The sequence below is a fragment of the Capsicum annuum genome, chromosome 11 (genome assembly GCF_002878395.1).
Source record: "Capsicum annuum cultivar UCD-10X-F1 chromosome 11, UCD10Xv1.1, whole genome shotgun sequence".
NCBI lineage: Eukaryota > Viridiplantae > Streptophyta > Magnoliopsida > Solanales > Solanaceae > Capsicum > Capsicum annuum.
Genome location: NC_061121.1, coordinates 232,298,136 through 232,321,230, shown reverse-complemented (window position 1 = coordinate 232,321,230; position 23,095 = coordinate 232,298,136). Strand labels below are relative to the sequence as shown.

Here is a 23,095-nt window from a genome sequence, read left to right as displayed (position 1 = left end):
GCACACGCGCACCAGAAATTGAGGGGTAGTGAGAGAGATTTAAGGGAGAAATAGCGAGAGAAAATAAAGAGGGAATTTGGGTGAGAGAGATTAGAGAGAGATAGTGAGAATCATGAGAGAGGAAGGAAAATCGATGCTTATTGACGGTTTTCGGTGGGAAACTCACCAAAAAATCATCGTATTAGCTGCCGGATAATGCTCCAGTCTCCGTTTTGCTGTTGTTCCGGCGAAATCGACGGAAAACAACGTCATTAGGTCCACTCGTCCCAAACCCGACCCGGAATAGCATTGTTGTTTATATTCAGTGTGATTTGCGTATTGCTATTTTGGGTCACTTGTTTCTTTGCGGGTTTGTAGTTTTGGGTTTCATAGTGAGATCTGTTCGTGAGTTGTACTGAAGTTGGGTTTGTTCGATTGAGTTTCGATTCGAGGTTTTGGGTGCGCACTCTCTTTACTTGAATAACATTGAGTTTGAAAGGTTCAAATTGAGGTCCAATTCTACTCTCTTTCTCTTTTATTTCGTTGTTTATTATATTTGGTGTTGAATCGAATATTGTGTGTTATTTGGTCCTTGTTGGTAATAAATGCGTGTTTATTTTGACTCATGGTTGGTTTGCTTGATTGTGGTTTGGTGAAATGGTATCTTGTTTGAGAATTGAAAACTTGACATAATGGTTGAATTTTGGTTAGTTTGATTCATTGGTTGTTTGACTTTGAAATGAACATTATTTGAACTTGGTAGTATCATGATACGTTAATTGGTTTAGGCAAACATAGGTTGGGTAGGCAAAGTTTAGAATTTGTGGCTTTGGTTGAATGGTGAAAATTTTGTGGAATGTTTGAAATTTTGTTGAATAGTTTTATTTTCCCGCACTAAAAATGTATTCATTTGGTCGGGGAATGCCTCGAGGAATTTGTATTGATTTGGCCGGGGAATGCCCCGAAGTATCTGTATATATTTATTCACCGGGGAATGCCCCGAGGTATCTTGTACCCGGAGGACGTTCGTGATGAAGGCTCGAGGTGTTGGGTAGAGCATTAGTCTAGAATTAATTTAGAATAGGATTTATTTTTATGCATTTTTCTATTTTTGGACTGTATAATTAGACTGGACACTAAATTTTGGATTGTTTTATCTTGTTTGCTTAATTGATTGTTTTTTTGCATGTTTTGTGTGGTTTATACCCTCGTAGTGTCAAAATTAGCCGATACGCTCTACCAAGCGACCGTGGTCAAACCACAGAATCGAGGGATGCCTAACACCTTCCCCTCGGTCAACAGAATTCCTTAGCTGGAATCTTTCTTCGCGGATCAGTTTTATAGAGTCAAAACCATTTTGAAAAAGGATAGTCATGGGTGACTTGGCACACCCGATTTATGCCAAGTGGCGACTCTGAGTTTTGAAACTAATGAATCCTTCTCGAAACAATTTTCATCTTTTGTCACTTTAATAATAAAACCCTTTCGAAACTTAAAATGAATAACCATTTGAAGACGAAAAAGGGGTGTGACAATCATCACCAACGCATACTTCAATGGGGTCACCGCCCAAATCCCCGTCATCATCACTGTCCTCATTTGAAATAAGTACAGTCACCCCTTCTAACTCTTTCTTTAAGCCATCGAGGACGTTATTCTTCACCTCGTTTGTATATGGCTCAAAGGAAATCATGTAATCCAACTTCGTCTCACGAAGAGTAGGGATGATGTACGGGTGCACATTCTACAAAATATCAATTAACAATTACATAACATTCAATACAACAGTAGTACTATTATTGCATAATAAAAAATGAGTTCATACCTCGATAATTTTTTCTTTGTACTTGAATAGGTCGCCTTCGATTAGCTGGTCACTTTTTGTAGTGTGCCATCTGAGGATACGGGGAATAGGAAAGGGTTCATCCGTTGATTTTCCAACAAATTTTTCAAGATGAGGAAAGGCCCCGTAGATCCAAACCTGTAAGCAGTACATCAGTGAAAAAAGAACTCAAAGTCTATGACATAGTATAAATAAAACAAGAATCTACGATAAACTCACTAAAGGGTTTATGGTAGATACCATGAATGCCCAGGGAAATCCGAATAGAGCATAAGATGTCTTCTGCTTCTCATCAAATACTTCCTTCTGCTTCTTCAGGTCACTTTTCTTCTTTAAATAGTCCAGGGTCAGTTGAAATGTCTCTTTCCCCCATGGATAATTCTCGAAGAAACTCAAAGAACCGATCATTCGAATTAGTTTCGTGTCCATAACCTTCATCGAATTTTTTGCAAGCAACATGGTGTGCAAGAACCACAGTAAACAACACTTAAACTTCTGGTCCTCGTTCAGCTTATTCCCTCTGATCAGGTGCAGCAAGTTGGCTGCCGTAATGTTTTTGTTTTTCGTCACCTTAAAGCAAAAATTTTCCCCCTTTGCTAACGCCCTCTTTATTTTTTATTCACTAGGGTATGATGAGCAGTTCAACCCTGTGATCAAACAAAACTCTTTCAAGACAAAACATGCAGGCTTGTTGTTAACGCAGAACCACATCTCGAGACGCATCTTATCGTTCTTGACGCGTCGCAACAGCAAATAATAGACCAACTGCCCATTGAACTTGAGATGTTCCGACAGGTTTCTCAGGTGTCCAAAATAGGACCGCTTAAATATTTTCTTCAATTCTTGGTCAACAAGAACTTGCTGGAAATCTCGATAAGCAGTCATTCTTGATCTGACCGATATCTTTGCCGGGAAAGATCCGACCTCGTCCATTATCGTTCGAAGGTCATACCGCTCAACGGAAATGAACCTTGAAAGAGATGGTACAGACAAGGGATCATTATCCCCATCAGCACTATTTCTTTCACTATCTTTGCTCTCTTCACTGTCACCACTAGCACTGTTCTTGGCAACATCTTCACTGGAATCGACGTAGTCGCTTATCTCCTTTAACTTCGAATCTGATTTGGACACCGACTCTTTATTTTTCTTCCTTTTTGAGACATTTCCAACTGCCTCAGCTTTTCTTTTTCTATTGCTACCAACAGTATCAAAAACGGTACTGGCTTTGCATTTAGAAAGGATGTATTTTTTTACCCATTTTCAACACAATCTACACCTGCAGAACAAATATCCCATTTTCAGTTCATAGACCACAAGTCTATCAATAGAAATAACTCAATGCTCAAATGACCCCCCCCCCCCCCCCCCCCCCCCCCCCCCAAAAAAAATTAAGAAATACCCCACCAAAATCTAATATGCAATATCAAAATCAAATTAGTGCACCTAATCAAACTAATTAGCTATTAATCTTTTAATTTTCACTATTTCAGACATCATATTTTAAATGAATTCCATACGTCTAAAAATTGATTTCAATCTAGGGCATTCTCATTTCATAGACCACGGGTCGATTTCATAGACCACGGGTCTACGGACAGAAACAGGTCACTGTTCGAATCAAAATGCCAAAATAACTCTTCCACCATCAAACAGTTCACTACACACTTCAATAACTGAACCAAAATTCATCATGCAGTATCAAAACACAACAATTTCTAAAAATCATATTAGTGCACCTAATCAAACTAATTAGCTATTAATCTTTTAATTTCCACCATTTCTGCAACCATATTTTAAAAGAATTTCATACGCCTAAAAATTGATTTCAATCTAGGGCATTCTGATTTCATAGACCACGGGTTGATTTCATAGACCACGGGTCTACGAATAGAAACAGATCGTTGTTCGAATTAAAATGCCAAAATAACTCTTCAAATAACGATTATCCCACTATTCAACACTTTTTTGCTAAACAAAATCGAAACTAAACCAAAACTCCTTAATCAACCAAATTCAAAAAGAAAAAAAAATTCTACATCACTACGAATCGATTAGCAAAGAAACCCGTTTAAATGGATCTAGAAATGATCGCAACTTGATTTTAACTAACCTTACGATGCAATAACGACCCCTTAGCTACTGGAGAAGAAGAAGAAACGAAAATGACAATTTTGGGATGAAGGTTTCTTAAGCGGGAGTTCAGAGAATTGAAGAGGAGAGAGAAAGGGTTTTTTTTCTGGATATTGGAATAAGTGTAGGGTGTTAGTGTAGTATATTGAATTTGCAAAGTTCTAAAAATGATGAAATGATCCCTTGGTCCACCTGGGCCCCACTTTTTTAACTTTTTTCAAGTTTTTATACCCTAACCCTAAAAATTAAATCAAAAATAATTTTAGTGGGTAAATGACAAAATAGTTTTGGAAGTGGGTAGTCTTGCCAATTTTTCCCAAGAGAGTTAGTGCTTGAAACTAATGATTAGGTATTTTTGAAAGTCTCTCCTACGAAGGAAGTGTTGAGGTTTGGTAAAAAGGGTAAGCTCTGTCCTCGCTACATTGGTCCTTATTAGATTTTGAAGAATTTTGGGAGTGGTTCTCATAAGTTGGACATACCTATGGATATGTCCCCGTTCTACAATACCGCTGCCTCGAAATTATTAAGTCGAATATCATCACTAGTTGATGGATTTCGCGATGAAATAATTTTCTTGATATAAAATAGGAGAGAAGGGAAGGCGTGTAGTGTTACCAAAGAAACGATTGAAAAGTTTCACATGGTAGTAGTCAGGCATATAGGGGTGTTGGGTTGTGGAGCCTGATTAATAGGTGATGTACTGGTTATATATTAATGTTCTCGCGGCCCCGATCCAAATTTTAGGCATTGTAGCTTTTATTCTCATTTTTCTGTGTAACTGTACATACTCTGAATCATCCGCCGCGGAGTTTACCTATGGGTATTACCACGAAATCATTTATCTCTCTCTCCTCACAAACTCTCTTTCTCTCTACTTTTCTTCATCCTCTTCATCAGATCTAGTGTGTGTGAAGGCAAACCGATCCTAACAAGGGGAGTGATGTATAGTTAGGCGTTTGAAAAGCTATGTGAAACGTATTATAGGTAGGTATGTTTCGAAATGAATAAATTTGCAAAAGCTTGTGCGTTGGGACTTGTGAGTACACTTTCTCCAATTTTATTGACTCAAAGAAAAAAATAGTAAGAAAATTAAGTTAATCTAAATAATTTCAAGACCAACTACTTACTAAAACCAAATCCAAAATCGAATTGAGATTTAAGAGATTGAACAAAGCTTCCGGATTTGGTACTCTACTTGATTTTGAAAAAAACAGTTTCCATCTCCGATTGCTTAAGCTTTAGCGCAGTGTGCGAGCCATGGTTTCATGACGTCCTAAAACAGCGCATCCATTCAAGTTCCATTGAAGAAATGCCTATGTTAATCTCATGGTTGGTTGGTTTAATTTTTCAATGGTCTGATGGTCTTATCTGTCTTTTCAACCCTTTCTCCAATGAGACAATCGATCTTCCTAGTCTTTCTCATCGTATCACTAAGGCTGTTCTATCGAAGAATCCCTCAACCAATCCATATGATGTTGAAGTCATCGCGATAGAGTTCAGGGTTCCCTTATGCACCCGGTAGTAATGAATGGATTGTCATGACTCATTATGTTTGTGATGTGATGATACACTATGATGACAAATACTAACTTGTGACTTCTCGTGGTAGAATTTTTTTCTATAGACAAAATGACTTTTGATTTGAAGGAGATAAGTGGGACCATTGTCACTAAGGTATTCTTACATGATCACAAAATTTCATCTCATAAAGACCACAACTAACGAGCTTCTAATGGTTTGCATATCTCATTCAAGTTGATAGTAAACCCTATGACCCAAGAATCCATGTTTGCAGAGTTGAACGACTTGGGTGATAAAGTCTTGTTCTTACCTGAACAAGGTTCCATCTCTATTTCTGCCTCCAAATTTTCAGGATGTAACGCCAATTCTTTATACTTTACAGGATATATATATATAGCGTGGTCTTTAGTGGAGTTTTAGCGTACCGGTCTGTCCTTTTTTTGTTGTTAAGTTGTAAGTCGGAGGAAGTATGTTTCGAAATGGATAAACTGAGTATATCTATACTTTCTCCAATTAATTGACTCAAAGAAAAAAATATTTATTTCATTTTCTGTTACCGTTACTAAAAGAAAATTAAGTTAATCGAAATAATTTCAAGATCACCACTAACTAAAACCTAAATCCAAACACTAAAAAAAAAACAAATTGTTTTCTCGTCCAATAAACAAATCAAAAACATATATATGACCAACATGAATTGTGTTGCAGTGATGTAGCAAGGTTCGAAAATAGGTTTGCGATCCAAATAGTCGAAACTCCAGTATGAGTACCGGACTACATAAAAAAAAACAATAGCATATGAAATTTTGCCATGATTTTTCAAAATTCAAAAATATGCTTTTCTGCATTTTTGTCAAACAAAAAAAGAGAAGGAATATCAAAAAGACAAAAAGAAAATAAAAAAGAAGAATTGGAATAAAAATAAAGGCGTTCTAAAATTTGAAAATTAGGCTCGGGATCTTCCCAAACCATAAAATATTAGCTTCGGAAAGCCGTTGGAATCCGAACCTAAGAACTCTTTATCTTTTTTCCCTCTTCTTTATCTCTTTTTTCATCTTCTTTTTTTCTCTTTTTTACTGAGAATTGAATCTTCTTTAATTAGGAATTCTTGTAGGAAGGCTGACGACTACATAAGCTAAAAGACTACGACTAAATTTTGGTTAAAAAAAACAAAATAATTTGTGGGGTTTGAGTTTTGAAGTCATTTCTTGATTTCTTATTTTGGGTGCTTGAAATTTGGAAGGAAAAAAATTGTGGGGTTTGAGTTTTTTAGTCATTTTGTTGATTATATAATTTGGGGTTCTTGAATTTTTGGAAAAAAAATTGTGGGGTTTGAATTTTGGAGTCATTTTGTTGATTATACAATTTGGGGTTCTTGAATTTTTGGAAAAAAATTGTGGGGTTTGAGTTGTTTAGTCATTTTGTTGATTAGACAATTTTGGGTAAAAATACAAAGAAAATATTGAGGGGCTTGAGTTTTGGAGTCATTTTGTTGATTAGACCATTTGGGGTTCTTGAATTTTGTTTTAGAAAAAAAGTTCAGAGAATTAAAAGCTTTGTGGATTACTCATAAGATAATGAAAGGGGATAGAATGGCAAAAAGATCATCTTTTGGAAGCATTGTGAGGAAGAGGCTATCAGATATAACAAATTCTCTTCCACAAACACAACAAAAAACGCCTATTGATGTCGATAAGGTTTCGCCTGATGTTGTATCAATGAAGGAGTACATTAATCATCTTGCCAAAGTATGGTAGTACTTTATTTTTGTGATTTGTTTCAGCTTATGGAGGACATGACTTTAGATAGGGGTGTGTGGAGGTCGCGGATTAGGGTAGAACAGTAGTAGGTAGCAGTGTATTCTCTTGATGTTTGTTCGTATTAGTAGCCATACCCTCTTAGTTTTGCTTCTATAGTTTCACCGATTAGGGTAGAAGAGTAGTAGGTAGCAGTGTATTGTCTTGATGTTCGTTCATATTAGTAGTAGGTAGCAGTGTATTGTCTTGATGTTCGTTCATATTAGTAGTCGTAGACTCGTAATTGCTTCTGTAGTTTCACCGATTGTGGTAGCAGAGTAGTAGGTAGCAGTGGTCTTGATGTTCGTTCATATTAGTAGTCGTAGACTCGTAATATTGCTTTTGTACTTTCACCAATTAGAATAGAAGAGTAGTAGGTAGTAGTGCATTGTCTTGATGTTCGTTCATATTAGTAGTCGTAGTAATTGTTCCTGTAGTTTTTTGTCCTTTGATTTGTGTTACTATCTATTGATTCCTTGTATCTAGATTATCGTATTCTTTTGTTGTAGCTTTGTTATTATATGTTGAAAACCGCCTAATGATGTCGATAAAGTTTCCCCTGAAATTTCTTCAATGAAGGGCTACTTTAATCATCTTGCTAAAGTATGGCTCTTTTTTGTTGTTTTTACTTAATGAGTGTTTTCTGAATTTATTTTCTGTGATTTTCTTAAGCTTACCGAGGACATGACCTTAGATAAGAGGGTATGGAGGTTATGGATTACGGTAGAAGAATAGTAGGTATAGCAGTGCATTTTCTTAATGTTCGTTCATATTAGTAGTCGTAGACTTGTAGTATTGTTTCTGTAGTTTCACCGATTAGGGTAGAAGAGCAGTAGGTAGCAGTGCATTGTTCATAGTAGTAGTAGTAGTAGTAGTAGTAGTATTGCTTCTGTAGTTTCACGAATTAGGCTAGAAGAGTAGTAGGTCGCAGTGCATTGTCTTGTTGTCCGTTCATATTAATAGTAGTGGTACTGGTGGTAGTAATAGTAGTAGTATTGCTCCTGTAATTTCACAGATTAGGATAGAATGGTAGTAGGTAGTAGTGCGCTGTTCATATTAGTAGTAGTAGTATTGCTCGTGTAGTTTCTTATCCTTTGATTTATGCTACCATCTTTTGATCGTTTGTTTTTTCTTGTACATCCATTACTTATGGGTCTATTGGAAACAACCTCTTTACCTCTGAGGTAGGGGTAAGGTCTGCGTACACTCTACCGTCCCCAGACACAAGTTAGTAGGACTACGTTGGATATGTTGTCGTTGTCGGGTTTGTGATTTGTGTGTAATTTTCTGATTTTCGCGTTGTTCTTTGGTTGCTTGAAACAGGAAAATGTTGCATTGGTGAAGATTGTTCAAGAAAAGAAGTATGTAATAGTGTACAATATTACACAATCTAGAGCATGCCAGTCTTTTCGATTATTATTAACTTTGTTACTATCAAGTTGTTTGATGTTTTTTTATATGTTTTGATTATGTTAACAGCAAGATTATAGAGTTGAGTGGACTTGAGCTTCAAAAAATGAGGATTCATCTTCAAAAAATGCAGCTACAAAACTGGAATCTTGCTCAATCGAATAGTCAAATGTTGGCGGTTAGTTTTCTGTCTTGCTCTTCCGTACTGATGTGTAATTTCAGATGTAAGTGGTGTTGCGTTCATGATTTTTTATCTGTTAATTTTGCAGGAACTCAATTTAAACAGAGAAAAGGTAAAAAGAAAAATCGTTGAGAACGTACAAGTTGTAGAGGGAAATTAGAACTTATAGTTGAGAAAGGAGTTAATAATGTGTTTCTGTAACAGATGAAGTCGCTACAACACGAGCTGGTTTGCAAAGAGGTATTACTTAAATCGCGGAATTTGGAAGAGGTAAGGATTTTGTACTCTCTCTAATTTGTTACATCTCGATGAAAGAAATATAGATGCACGCTTGAAAGAAAAACTTCTGTATAAGATTGTAGGTGCATGCAGTCTTGGTCATGCTTAAGTTCACCTTGGCTATAGCATGAAGTTTCATCAATTTGGTTTGAGTAGAATACGTTGCCTTTCTATGTTCAATTCGGTCATGCCTAAGTTCACGAGACTCCATAACGTACATAAAGAGTAGGTGCATGCAATCGTGGTATTGCCTAAGTTCATCTTGGCAATAGGATGAATTCATCAATTTGGTTTTAGGTAAGTTGCCGTTTTATGCTCAATTGGTCATCCCTAAGTTCACGAGACTCCATAACGCACATAAAGAGTAAGCAACTTAGGTGCATGCAATCTTGGTATGCCTAAGTTCACGTGACTCTATAACGTGCACAACGGGTAAGCGATCTATGAATAGGCTTAGTTCTGTATTTCATCAATCTGGTTTGGGTAGAATAAGTGTGGAACAAGGACCTAACTTCACAGACTCTTGAGAACTTGGGCATGACCAAATTGAACGTAGAAGGCCTCGTTAGATAATCTCAGAACTAACTAATCTCTTTTTGTTTCAAGCAGCAAATTCGAACTCATTTTGCTTAATCGCTTGTCACATAGTCTGAGATGCAAATAGTTAGATGCGTCTAGTGCTGCATTTTGATATTGATCAGTAGAGACGTAATCCGGTGTCAATTTCTTGTAAATGCAGGAACAAGAACAACAAAAGAACCAGTCGACGAATGACTTGCTGGTGTGATACTGAAACTTTGTTGTTTTCTACTTGCAATTATTGGCATTCCTCTTATCTTCTCTCGCTAAGTCGATATTCGTGTTTTTGGCACTAGGATGAAGAGTTTATGGATATCGACTCTCAGTTGAACAAACATAGCAAGCCTAGAAATGGTAACAGACGCCAGCGTGCTACAAGAACTCAATGTAAATGCTAGTTTATCCACTTGTACATTATTCATTTTCCAATTTTATCTCCATAATCCCTAACCGTTAAGTTATCTTTCACAGCTATGGGCCATTCGACAACCTCTCAACAAGCTGCAGAAAAAGAAGCAGCAGAAAACAAAAGGTTAGTTTTCGTTACAGCAGAAAACTTAGCCCTCTACGTAAAAATTACTTGGTATTATAGGTGTTGTTTTGTTAGTTCATATTTGCTTCTACGTACGAACTAAGTAGCGAACTTGTCTTAATAAAACTCAACATTGTCGTTGCACGTTACTCCAATAACAAGTGTTTCCTCATTCAAAATTCAGCAATCAAAGAGTTGTTTTAAGCATAATATTGACGTGGGGAGAACGTATTTTTACTAGTTATATCATCCGTTTCAGGCGATGTTTGAGAAGAAAGTCTACTAATTCCAAAGTACAACAGCCAGAACCAGCAGCAGAGGACTTGTTTGAATTAGAAGGCCTTGCTGTACCCTTTAACAGTCCGGTTACGGTTCACACAGACAATCTTATTCCATCGTCTTTCTCTGGCGTTGAAGAAGTGAACCATGACAAGGAAAATGTAGTGCCACTTTCGCGAAGGAGTTCTATTGGAAGACCATCGCGTAAAGCAGCCGAAAAGGTTCAGTCCTACAAAGAGATTCCAGTTAACATCAAAATGAGAAGAGTTGCATGAGCTTTTATAGAGCTTGAAGACTATTATTAACTCCATCCATTTATGTTATGTATGCTATGGTTATTCTATGTTAATCCTGTATTGTCACATTTTGATTGTTCTGTATATTATCCTTATTGGCTAAATAGTGTAACTTGGATCAAAATTAACTAGTCATTTGCTATATTTTAGGCCCAGGGTTGTGTATTAAAGTTTGATTTCTTGAAGGCTCTATAGCACATGAACCTGTGTTGTTCAGACTCTACAAAAATGTCGACGGGTGCGAGTCAGATCTTCCAAAAACAATGTATTTTGAAGGATCAGATAGGTGTGAGTCAGATTCTCCAAAAATATCGACGGGTGTGAGTCAGATTTTCCAAAAATAGTGTATTTTGAAGGATCCGACAGAGGTGCAGCAACATTTTTGGAGAGTCCGAGCAACTTAGGTTTCAATTTTTTTTGTTTTGTTTTCCATTTGGCCATTAGGTTTGAACTCGTGTTGTTCGGACTCTTAAAAAATATCGACGGATGTGAGTTCAGATCCTTCAAAAATAGTGTATTTCTGAAGGATTCGGTAGGGGTGCGGCAATATTTTTGGAGAGTCTAAGCAACTTAGGTTTCAACTTTTTTTGTTTTGTTTTCCATTTGGCCATTCGGTTTCAACCTGTGTTGTTAGGACTCTTAAAAGATATCGACGGGTGCGAGTCAGATCCTCCAAAAACAATGTGTTTTAAAGGGGTGTGACAACATTTTTGAAGAGTTCGAGAAATTTAGGTTTCAACTTTTCTTTTTGTTTTGTTTTTCATTCGGCCTTTGATATTCGCTTTGGAGCTCGGAAATTCGACTTTCATACACTTTCAAATTTCGTACACTCTGACAAATTCGACTTTCGTACACTTGACTGGAACTTCGACTTTCGTACACTTGACTGGAACTGACATAATCTGATTAAAGATGAGAGAGTACTTACCACTCTGTCAGTACTGACTTTCTGACTTTAGTTTCAACATGTGATCCTTTTTGTACCCCTTGGATAGTCATTATGAAACCATGTAGGTAATTATGTAGCTGAAGCAACATTTTCCATCACCTGCTTCCATTATTATATTATCTGCCCAAAAAAGATTCAATATATTATGCTCTAAACTAAGGTCTCGGGTTTGAGCGCTCTGGGTACGAGAAAAATCTTGTTTGGGAGCACTTCCTCTTAAATAATCCTATGATATGAATTTAAATTAATCAAAATTTCCATATAAATAACAGACACGGAATGAGAAAATATTGAGTTCCTTTCTTTTTGACCCCATGAAAGTGAAGTATCATAATAACACAGTTTACTGTTGAGTCAATAGTCTATCGAAAATAATCTCTTTACCCAATAAAAGTAGCGGTAAGGTCCGCCTCCACTTCACCATTTCCAAAATTCACTAATGAGACTACAACAACGACGGCATACCTAGTGAATTTCCACAAAGTGTGATCTTGAAAGGATAAAATATACACAGTACATACCAATACCTTAGAATGAAGTAGGAAGACTTTTCGATAGACCCTGACTCAAGACAAACAATATAAAAAATATAATAAAAACATAATAAAAAAAAGATAAAATAACATACCAATAGATTATACCAGAAACAAGACACCCATAAAATAGTACTATAAATTATCTATAAAAAATCACAAACACCATGTCGTTGCATTTCCTTACTTCTTTTTAATTCATTCACTTCAAAGCTGGTTCTGAACGCCGCATAACATCATCTTTAACCAACCTCCACCGTGCTTTTGGTGTGACCACTAAAAATTTGCTTATACACTAAAGAGCTGTTTATATACGTTTACTAAAAGATTGACTTTCATTTATTATCATTAGTCCAGTATAAAACTAAGAAAGAGAGATGTGCCTAAGACGACATGTTAGCAAACTGGAACAAGAGATTACAAGACACACTGATAACACTACAATTATTAATACGACTTCAAATAAAATATCCCTTTATGCTGATAAGGACGCAATTATCAAATTATACTGAATACAATATTATTATCAATGGCCCATTTTACCACCCCTATAATGATACATTTTACCATTATAATCCTAATTAAAATTTTCAAAAATATTTTAATGTGTCAAATCAATACTACTACCTAAATCAAGGTTATTCTTTTAATGATTTTAGGGGCAACTACTGCTTGGGATTCCAAATTAGAAGTGTAGTGAAGTGACTAGATAGCTAACTATAGAAAGAAGAGACTAAATAATTTTAGGCCCTACCTTTTTGTGGAACCCAATGATCCCTTTATTATAGCCCCACAAACCTACCCTATCAAAAAAAACAAAAAAAAAAAAACATAAATATACACCTTTAACTTAATATATTTATTCAAATCACCATTCTTATAAAATAATTATAAAAACCTCAATTAATTATGTATCTTCATTGAATGCATCAAAAGTTAATTATGTATCTCAATAAATTTAAAATAAAAAAAAATATCGAGATTTAATTATATATCTTTACAAAAAAAAAGATATTTTCATTGAATGTATTATGTATATCGACAAATCTCAAATCAGAAAAAAAATATATCAGAAGCTAATTATGTATTTTTACAAAAGAAAAAATATATCTTCGTTGGATGTATCGAGAGTTAATTATGCCTCTCGACAGATTCATAATCAAAATTTTCAATAATTATGAAAAATATCGAATTTTTTTTTGTAATTAAGCTCCCAACTACCGAAATTTATGTTGTTTGCCCTAAAAAATGGTCAGTTTTATATTTTTTATTTTCATCGGTAATAGATATCAGATAATTCTATTTATCAATGTTATGATATGTGAAAAGAATCATATGATATTTTTTATTTCTGATGAAATTTAAATATGAGATCATTTCATTGATCATTATGTCAGACCGTTGGGAGTGATATCAAAAAAGAAATAATAATGGACCCACACGGCAAGAATCCTTTTTGACATTATGGGCACTTAGATTTGTGGGCAAATAAACACTTTTTGAACCATCAAGTTTTACTTAGTGTTTTAAAATTAATTAATTTTTTAATTTTGTTTTAGTACAAAAATATTATTATTTGAACGATCATATCTCTAGATTAAAACACAAAAACATTTAAAACTTTAAATGACTGGACTTCAGTTATATGTATTTGAAATTCAAGCAAATGACGAACTTCAGTCTTCAATCATGTATATCTGAACTTTTAACCATATGTTACTTTAGATATTTTGTTAAAGTCTAACTTCAAATACCGTATATTTAAAAGTATTCTTAAATGGATTAAATTTGCATAACCTTTATTCACACAAAAATGGTTTAAATAGTGATTCCAACATCAAATTTATGATTTATGTACACTTCAAACCAATTGCTTATCTAATACTCTTTAGTTAGTACTAATTACTTTTAATTAAAAAATAAAGTCAAACACTAATTTTCACTTTTAAATGATGGAAAACTTTATGATAGTTTTGAGATCCTACTTGGACCAGAATTAATGGGCTTAGAGTATTTACAAGAGAAGGCCCAATGATTAATTTCAGTTGAATCGAAATCCGGCTTGATCTGATCGAATTTCTGAACGCATGATAAGATGTGGGGCTTGGTCTGATCAAACTCCTGAACTCCGGCTTGGTCTGATCGAACTTCCGAACTCATGATAAGATGTGGGGCTTGGTCTGATCAAACTTCTAAACTCTGGCTTGGTCTGATCAAATTCCTGAACACAATGTTCTTAAACGTCCACCATATAGATATGTTAATCACATAAAATATGTTATATCCTTCCGTAATACACATTAAAACCTTAATAAGTCATAAAACCTTAAATTTGTTCAAATTGAAATTATTATGTATAATTTATATATATCGTAACGAAGCAGTGTCACGTGACATCTCAATCATAAGGTGCATATGTCTAGGAAAGGATGAGTCAAAGTTGCTTTAATTACAACCAAAATTTATTGTAGTACACCTGAATTACATAAATGCAAATAATTTGTATACCAAATTCATTTAATATTCCAACTCCTTCAATAATCCATAAAATCTAACTTACATAAATATTTTTTTAAAAAAATAAATTCAGATGAATTGATAACCTAAATAAATTAAAATAATTAAAAGATTATTCATAGCACAGTAATTTCATACGCTAGAGATGATTTGACTAACATTTTTGACGAAATCGTTATTCTATCTTTTAAAATACATACATACATACATATATATATATATATATATATTGCACATCGCACACAATCTAGATTTAAGGTTTAATTACACTTTAAATCCCTTGACCATTATAAATTTTTATTGTGATTCTTATAATATTTGACTGAGTATATTTAAACTTTAATTAACTAAAATTACGTGTTTTTGGTTCCTTTATACATGGAATATATGATATTAAAAAAAAATTAAAAATTATATTATTCTTAAATAAGAAGTAATAATACGAATTTAGCATACTACATTGCCAATTAAAAGGTGTATCACTTAATCATGCATTCAATTTGTGAAGAATCATAGATAGAGGAATTAAAAGAATACATATCAATTAATTGAAAATAAAATATGTTCAACAAATAATCATAAGGATTAAAATCAAAATTTTATCAATTATTAAAGAACAAAAAGTGCTAATTACTTTTAACTTTAAACTTATAATCTCACATACTGCCACCATAACTATGATTAGACCAATTGATTTTAATCATTAATCATGATAATAGACAAGTGACAAATCTCTTCACACATGCAAAATTGCAAATACAACCAAATGAAAAAATAAATTTTCTTTAAATCATTTTTTTTTCTAAAATATCATTTCATCAATCATATAAACACAAAAATTCAAACCACCAATAAAGCGATAAGTATTTTTTTTATTTTTAATTAAAGATTTTAGGCTTAAATTCTAAGTATAAATTCATTTTTAGTAGGGTGCACCGTGCACTTTAAGTCTACAATGAGACTTTTTGATATAAATACAAATTAATCGAACTTCAAAACAGATATCGAACATCAGATAAAAAACAAAAAAAAAAAACTTATACTTACTCAAAGGAACATTTATTAATTCTGTAATAATTGCAAGATGGTCTTAGAATTATTACTTGTAATTATCAATATCAAGTTGTTACGTTGCATTAAATTATTACTGAACATAAAACTATAATCTATATCAATTATTAATGGAATATATTGGGGCATCAAAGGAAATGCTAAGATCTTCTCATTATTATGAGTATCACCATCAATAATTTTTACTTCATTTTGGTTTTACTTTATCTTTTTCTTTTTCATCTTTTCATGTTTGATATTTATATTGAAGTCTGACGAAATTTAAATTTAAGCCGACAATTTTATATTGATGCTAAAACACTCTCTAGTAAGAGCGATTCCATATTCATACAAGACCTCTAATTAAGAAGTAAAAAGTACTTACTAATCCCGATTAAGTTCGAATTCTTGCCTTGGAAACAAATTTTTGAGAGTGATTTTAAGCCAAAAATTTCTTAGTGAGAGTAAGACGCTCCATAATAACGGTCACTCCGTATCCAATGAGTTCGAACATGAGACTTTTGGTTGAAAATGAATAGATAGTTACTACTCCTGACTAACTTTAAATTCTTGCATTGCACATCCCATTTTTTGAGGGCAACATTTTCAGCATGATCTTTTTCATTTCTTACAAATTTGAATTCACGATATGATTAAGGATAACAAATCTCAATCATTTCACCATAATTTATGTTGATAGTTTTCACTATGCTACCTCACCCACATGTGGACACACACTTATATATGTATGTATGCATGCATATGCGTGTGTATAAAATTATGGATTCAAACCTATTATTTATTATAATTAATTAATTAATATATATATATATATTTTAATTTTTTTTTTCCTTTACTAAGGGATAAACTAGAACTCTTCACACGGGGTTGTATTTCATCTTTTTTAGCTACACAACTTGTTAACGGAGAGCACCAAAATATTTCAGGAATAGCTGAACAATTAAATATCTCTAAGTCTTTGAATCTTGTTTATCAAAAACAAATTTTATAAAGTGTTTTTATCAAAATATTTTTTTTAGAAAATCATTTTCGGAGAAAATCAATCCCTAATTTGATACTAAGAAAATCATTTAAGTAGTTTTTTTTTTTTCAGCAAGTGATAATAAGAAGATACTTCCTCTATCACAAATTACTCGCTCCAAATTTCTTAATTTGGTTTTTCATTTTACTTGTCTTTTTTCATTAAAAAGAGACAAAAAAATTTTACAATTTTTTTTCCATGTTTTATCTTTTGTATTAATTAATTTTTCTTCAAATTAAAATGTAAACATCATTTAATAGAGGTATTATGATAAACTAAGCATGTTATTAATTATTTTTCTTAATCAATGTGTCATCTTAATTTGGGAAGGATAATTGGAGATGGAGAGAGGGAGTATTTAAGTTGAATTTTTTTTTTGGAAAACCCGCAACCGTTACAACCTCTGCCACACCTCTATCCTTCGGATGAGCACTCTGTGGTGAGCACTTTATGTGCATTGGGTAAATTTCTCACTGTAAAATCATTCGTAAACCACACAGAAGATGTAAACCGCACTAAATAGACTCTGTCCGATGAGCTAAATTAAGGAGGCATTTTGTGCGCATTGGGTAAACCTCTTACTGTGTAATCACTCATAAACTATAGAGAAGATGTAAAATGCACTAGATAAATCATGTACGACAAACTAAATTAAGAAGGCATTAAGAAAGTTAATACCATAACCTTCGCTATGAAAGTCACCCCTCAAACCAACTCAACCACAGGCCCGAAGGTGTTCCTATTCAAATGTTGTACGTAAGTAAAGAGTAGACAAAATAGGTGAAGAATTAGAACGTGGAAGCAGCAAAATGAAGTGGCAAATTACAAAGAAGACACGATGCATGCCACGTTCTCTTCATGCAACAACGTTTCAACACCCTTTTAAGCACTTCATTCTCCCCCCTTAGTTTCTTCCACAAAAATAGAGATCAAATTAAGTGGAAAATTAAAAAATGCCAGGCCTTACCATTGGAGATGACCTTCCTAATCTCGAAGTAGAAACTACCAATGGAAAGATGAAACTCCATGACTATGTTGGTGATAGCTACACCATTCTCTTTTCTCATCCAGGTCAATTCATACTCCCATCACTAACTTTTTTGTCCAAATTCCCCATATGAATTTACTTGATCTGACGAGCCCTTTGGTGTCGTATGTTCACTTGTCGAACCCCTTTGGTGTCACCCCTTTGGTGTCTTATGTTCACTTGTGAACCCCTTTGGTGTATCTATATTATTTCTAAGTATAGAAACAGATACTTGTTGGGTAATTAATCTAAATCTAGTGTTTGAATGCATGCAGGCGATTTCACGCCAGTATGCACCACGGAGCTTGGTATGATGGCAGCTTATGCTAACAAATTTGCTGAACTAGGAGTCAAGCTTCTGGGACTTTCTTGTGATGATGTTCACTCTCACAAGGAGTGGATCAAGGATATTGAAGCTTACAACGTACGTACACAAAAATTAATATACAGTTTTCTTTTTCTTCTTTTTGAAAAATCTCTTACTAGTTAGTACTGTTATCTTTTTTATACATGGCAGAAAGGACACAAGGTTACATACCCAATCATTGCTGATTCGAAGAGAGAATTGATTAAGCAACTGAACATGGTGGATCCTGAGGAGACCGACTCCTCTGGCCATAAACTTCCTTCTCGTGCTCTTCACATAGTTGGCCCTGACAAGAAGGTAATTAATTACGGTCGTTAATTAATGCATGCACAACAAGCATTAACATTCCAGATCTTTCTAATGTCTTGTCATCGTCTCTAATTTTTGTACATGTTTTTGTTTTTTTTAGATAAGGCTGAGTTTTCTGTACCCAGCAACCACTGGAAGGAACATGGACGAAGTGGTGAGGGTGGTGGACTCATTGCAGAAAGCGGCCAAACACAAAATTGCAACCCCAGCAAACTGGAAACCGGGAGAGCCGGTGGTGATCTCACCCAATGTCTCCACTGAACAAGCTAAAGAGATGTTTCCGCAGGGCTTTGACACTGCCAATCTTCCATCTGGCAAGAGTTACCTGCGCTTCACCAACGTCTAAATAAATAATAATAATAATAATAATGTAAAGATGGAGTAGTAGTTGTGTTATGTGTACTTAATTTGGATCCAGCATGCACTTGACTTTTAAATATTACTGTTAAGTTTTTTTTTTTTGGTTGGTAAATAAAGTTGTCAAGTTTCACTACTCCATCTCTCTTCCTGTGGGTTGCGTGTATGATGATAGAAAGTGTTTTTTTTTTGAGGTTTGTTTTCGTAGAACTTAATTAGTTCCAAGTTCGATGTTTGTTCTGATCTCTCATTTGATGGAACACGAGAGTATTCGGACATATTCTTTATATCCTATCAATAAATTGATGACCATCAATAAATATATGTACACATATTCTTTATATCCTATCAAAGTATAATATAATTGAATGTCTACATGAATTTATTGATAGGATCATGAATTCTTTGATAGAATATAAAGAATGTCAAGAGTAGATTGGCTAGTTATGTTAATAGTCAGCAGTGAAAATTATTAGCTGTTCACTGTTCATAGTCAGCAGTGAAAGAGGGCGTAGCTTTGATTGTTCAAAGGTAATTGTTTTTTACTCACCCAGTGAAAGGTATAGTAGGTAAAAAGACTATTGATTGCTTTACTTTAACTCTGGATAGGTTGAAAAATCAGCTAAGAAGAATAGTTGTTTTTTTTCTCTTGCAACCTTTCACGCCAAGGAGGGTTGAAGGGATCGATCCTAAGTCTTTCAAGGGGTACATAGTATTTTTTATCGTAAAGCTCTCGAAGAGAAAGAAGTCTCGAAGAAGAGAAATAATTCTTTGCTGCTTGACTGCATGAATTAGGTTCAGGTCTTGCCTTTGTTGATGTTTAGAAATGAATAGCAGGCAAAGTCCTTGATAGAAATTCTGGGTTATTTTCTACATTTCTTAAGTTTACAGGTGAAGCTTACTTCCCGCGGTAGTCCCTTGGACCTTAGCCTCTTAAGGGTTGGATTAAATTAAGGGTTGGATTCTAGTGGCGGGCTCTTGGGTCATTCGAACCTCAGAAACAATTTGTGCTAGCGTTTTGGCGCTCGCCTTATGGTTCTCATTCCTCTTTTGTCGATATGCCTTTTAAAAAGATTTTTCCCGCATCAAAACAAGACCATCTATATTAGATTTAGTCAATTCGGGTGCAGAGGGGAATTCCTCAATAGATTCTACATATTCGAATTTGGATGCTCATGCCCATAAATATATGGATAGGGATTTCGATTCATATTCGACTAGAAAAGCTCGTTTGAGTGATTCATAAATCCTTCTTGGATAAACAAGCAAGGTTTCATGCTCTACTTATGGAAATGCTACTTTGAGAAATGCTGCGAGCGAAATTGGATATATGTTGCGAGCGAAACTGGATATTTTTTTATTTCTTGGACCATTTCACTCGAGAACTCAAAGGGGGAAAGAATTTTTCAACATAGTAACAAGAAGGTCTTAGAAAGAGGAGCAACTAAGAAAAGAAGAGTATAAAAAAATGAAAGGAATTGTCTTCAATCTGGCTCTTGTTCCCTGTAGGTTTATAACACGCTAGGCTAGCTAAGAAAGGTATTTTATCTTTCTTTTTTTGTTGTTCGGCTCGATAGAATTGTTTAGAATCCTCTCCTAGCTTTCTTTTCTCATAGATATGAAAACTATAAAACGTCGATTAGAGAGCAGGGTTGTTCTAAGATATAGAAGTAGTTAAGGGCTTGACTAAGTAGTAGATATGGAATTGAGGGGCACAAAAGTAGGGTTGTACTCTAGAGGTAATGCTATACTTCATTCTTTCTGTCGGTTTCTTTTTTATTTTCACTCTCATCCAAGTAGGGTTGTACTCTAGAGGTAATGCTATACTTCATTCTTTCTGTCGGTTTCTTTTTTATTTTCACTCTCATCCAACTGATGAATGTAATTGGAGTAGAATCGCTTTCCCTTATTAGATTTAGAAATTCGTAATTCTTCAAGAAGACGAGATTAACCTGGATCAAAAGAAAACTTCTTATATAGAGACAGATTACAACAAAAATGACTCATGAGGATAGCTGGAAGCAAGGAACATTCTTTTGCGACTTACTCGTTCTATAAGAGAATGGTTCAACTGGTTAGGCAGTCTGGTGCATTATTCACTGCGCGTTATTTAAAGCAGTGGGCGTCATTCGGGGTGATAAAAAGGAACCATACCTTGTTGATAGTGTCCCTATCCCTTAATCATTAGGCTAGCGTCGGATTCTTCCCTCCAGATATATTTGAAGTGGGCGGGAAGGATAGAGCCCAACTTATTATGTACTGATACGGATATTCTTTGTCATTCTAATCTTGATATAGTTCCAACAAGCCTATTCTTTAGCTCTCCTATTGTGTATATTATATTCTTTCCATCTTCCTACTAGGATAGATATTCTAAAAATAAACTACCTAGCTTAGCTAGTTGGCAGCTCCGCATCGTGAACTGCATTGAAAAGGACATCCGATCTCTCTTTCATGGGTTCTTTCCCTCGCATCTGACCTATCCAAGCTAAGTTACCCCCCCCCCCCAGCGGACAAAGAGGTGGATCATTTGATCTTGAAATACGTCATCCCCGGCTATTCCAATCTTTTATCTATTCATTTTGTCAGGTATCTGAATCATACGATTCTGAGGATTCTGCTTTTTACATTCATTCTACAGAATCAAAATGAGGCCTTTCCTCGCTAGTATATAAACCCTTTAACCATGGGATTACTTGGAATGAAGTCATTCCCTTTGCACTATGGACCTTATGGCTCAACAGAAACAGAAACTTACTCGGCCAAAAGAAGGAGGCTGCAAATGAGCACCTGGCCATCCAATAGGCCATGGAATTCCACCACTTGGGGAGAAAATAGATGGATAAAAATGTCAGTTGTATCACTATCCCATTGAAATGGGAACCACCGCCTTAGAGATTGAACGACAATAAGATAAGTCAACGTTCAATCTAAGACAGCGCTGAGCACAACCACAACAGGGGGCTTTCAAGATAAACACTGATGGTTCCTCTAATTCACAAAACATGAGAGATATGGGGGGTCTTTCGCAACCATAGAGGAAAATGGATTAAGGGATACTCCAAATGCGTCATCAACAGCTCCCCCATCCAAGCTGAACTGATTGCTCTATTGGAAGGGCTGAAACTGGCAAAAAGCCACTCCTTATGGCCTCTACTAGTTGAGGCAGATGCACTAGAAGTGATCAACCTATTCAACACTGATACTAACATTCATAGCAATATTGTTAATGAAGGCAGGTTGTTGATGGCCCACATCCAAGTCAAGGCACTGAAGCACGCATGGAGGGAGCAAAATAGACTAGCAGATTGCTTAGCCAAACAAGGAATGACAGATGTTCAGAATGCAGACCTACAAGTTTTTGAAGTTTCCCCTATATATGCTTTAGATACTTTCGAAGGAGATAGTCTAGGAACTTATTTTGACAGACAATTTAGAATTTGTAATATTAACGGACATGCATCCCTTGAACTTTTAATTTTAAATGCAGCTCTTATTCACCAAAAAAAAAAAAAAAAGATAAGCATTCATTATTTCACTAAATAACGTGGGGCACCTTGATATTTATTATCCCTCAAACTCTTCTATTTGCTAAGTACCATAAAAGTTTTTTTATATTTCTTAATTTACTAGTAATGATACATATGATGATTACTAATGTTGGTTAAAGCAATAAATAATTACTATTTTATCTCCCCGTATAATATTCTTATTCTTTTTCTTTTTTCTTTTTTGCATGTGAAAGTTGTCATGCTTCTACACGCTTGTAAAAATGATTATCATGTTTTTTCGAGATAAGCATCCATGGTTCATCTCAAATTAGTTGTCATATTTTGTATTTTAAAAATTACATTATATAAATTTTGATCAGTATGTTGAAATGTACTTTCTCACTAAATTGACATGAGAAAAGTGATATGATTGGAGTACTTTACGTCTAGTTTTTGAATATATAAAGTTTAATTGATAAAATATTCAGTTAATTGATCTAATTTAATTTAACTTTGAAAATTAATGAAGTTAATTCTAAAGAAACAAAGTACCAAATATTATTGTGTGTGTTACTTGTCTCTATTTATATATATAGGGTTTAAGTTAAACGAATAATATCGATGT

At 34.5% G+C, this 23,095-nt stretch overlaps 2 protein-coding genes across 2 annotated transcripts; both read left to right on the top strand.

Moving 5' to 3' along the window:
* Positions 1 to 6,527: 6,527 nt before the first annotated feature.
* LOC107848649 (shugoshin-1) lies at positions 6,528 to 10,983 on the top strand. Its single transcript, XM_016693422.2, has 9 exons — positions 6,528 to 7,224; positions 8,596 to 8,633; positions 8,752 to 8,860; positions 8,952 to 8,975; positions 9,068 to 9,133; positions 9,882 to 9,923; positions 10,018 to 10,108; positions 10,193 to 10,253; positions 10,513 to 10,983. The coding sequence occupies exons 1-9, from the start codon at positions 7,054 to 7,056 to the stop codon at positions 10,805 to 10,807; spliced, it is 897 nt and encodes a 298-aa protein (XP_016548908.1). The 5' UTR covers positions 6,528 to 7,053; the 3' UTR covers positions 10,808 to 10,983.
* Positions 10,984 to 17,782: 6,799 nt separating this feature from the next.
* Positions 17,783 to 19,172, top strand: LOC107848474 (1-Cys peroxiredoxin). The gene is made up of 4 exons (XM_016693244.2): positions 17,783 to 17,990; positions 18,222 to 18,370; positions 18,464 to 18,610; positions 18,723 to 19,172. Exons 1-4 carry the CDS (start codon positions 17,873 to 17,875, stop codon positions 18,966 to 18,968), a joined length of 660 nt encoding a protein of 219 aa, XP_016548730.1. The 5' UTR covers positions 17,783 to 17,872; the 3' UTR covers positions 18,969 to 19,172.
* Positions 19,173 to 23,095: the final 3,923 nt, after the last annotated feature.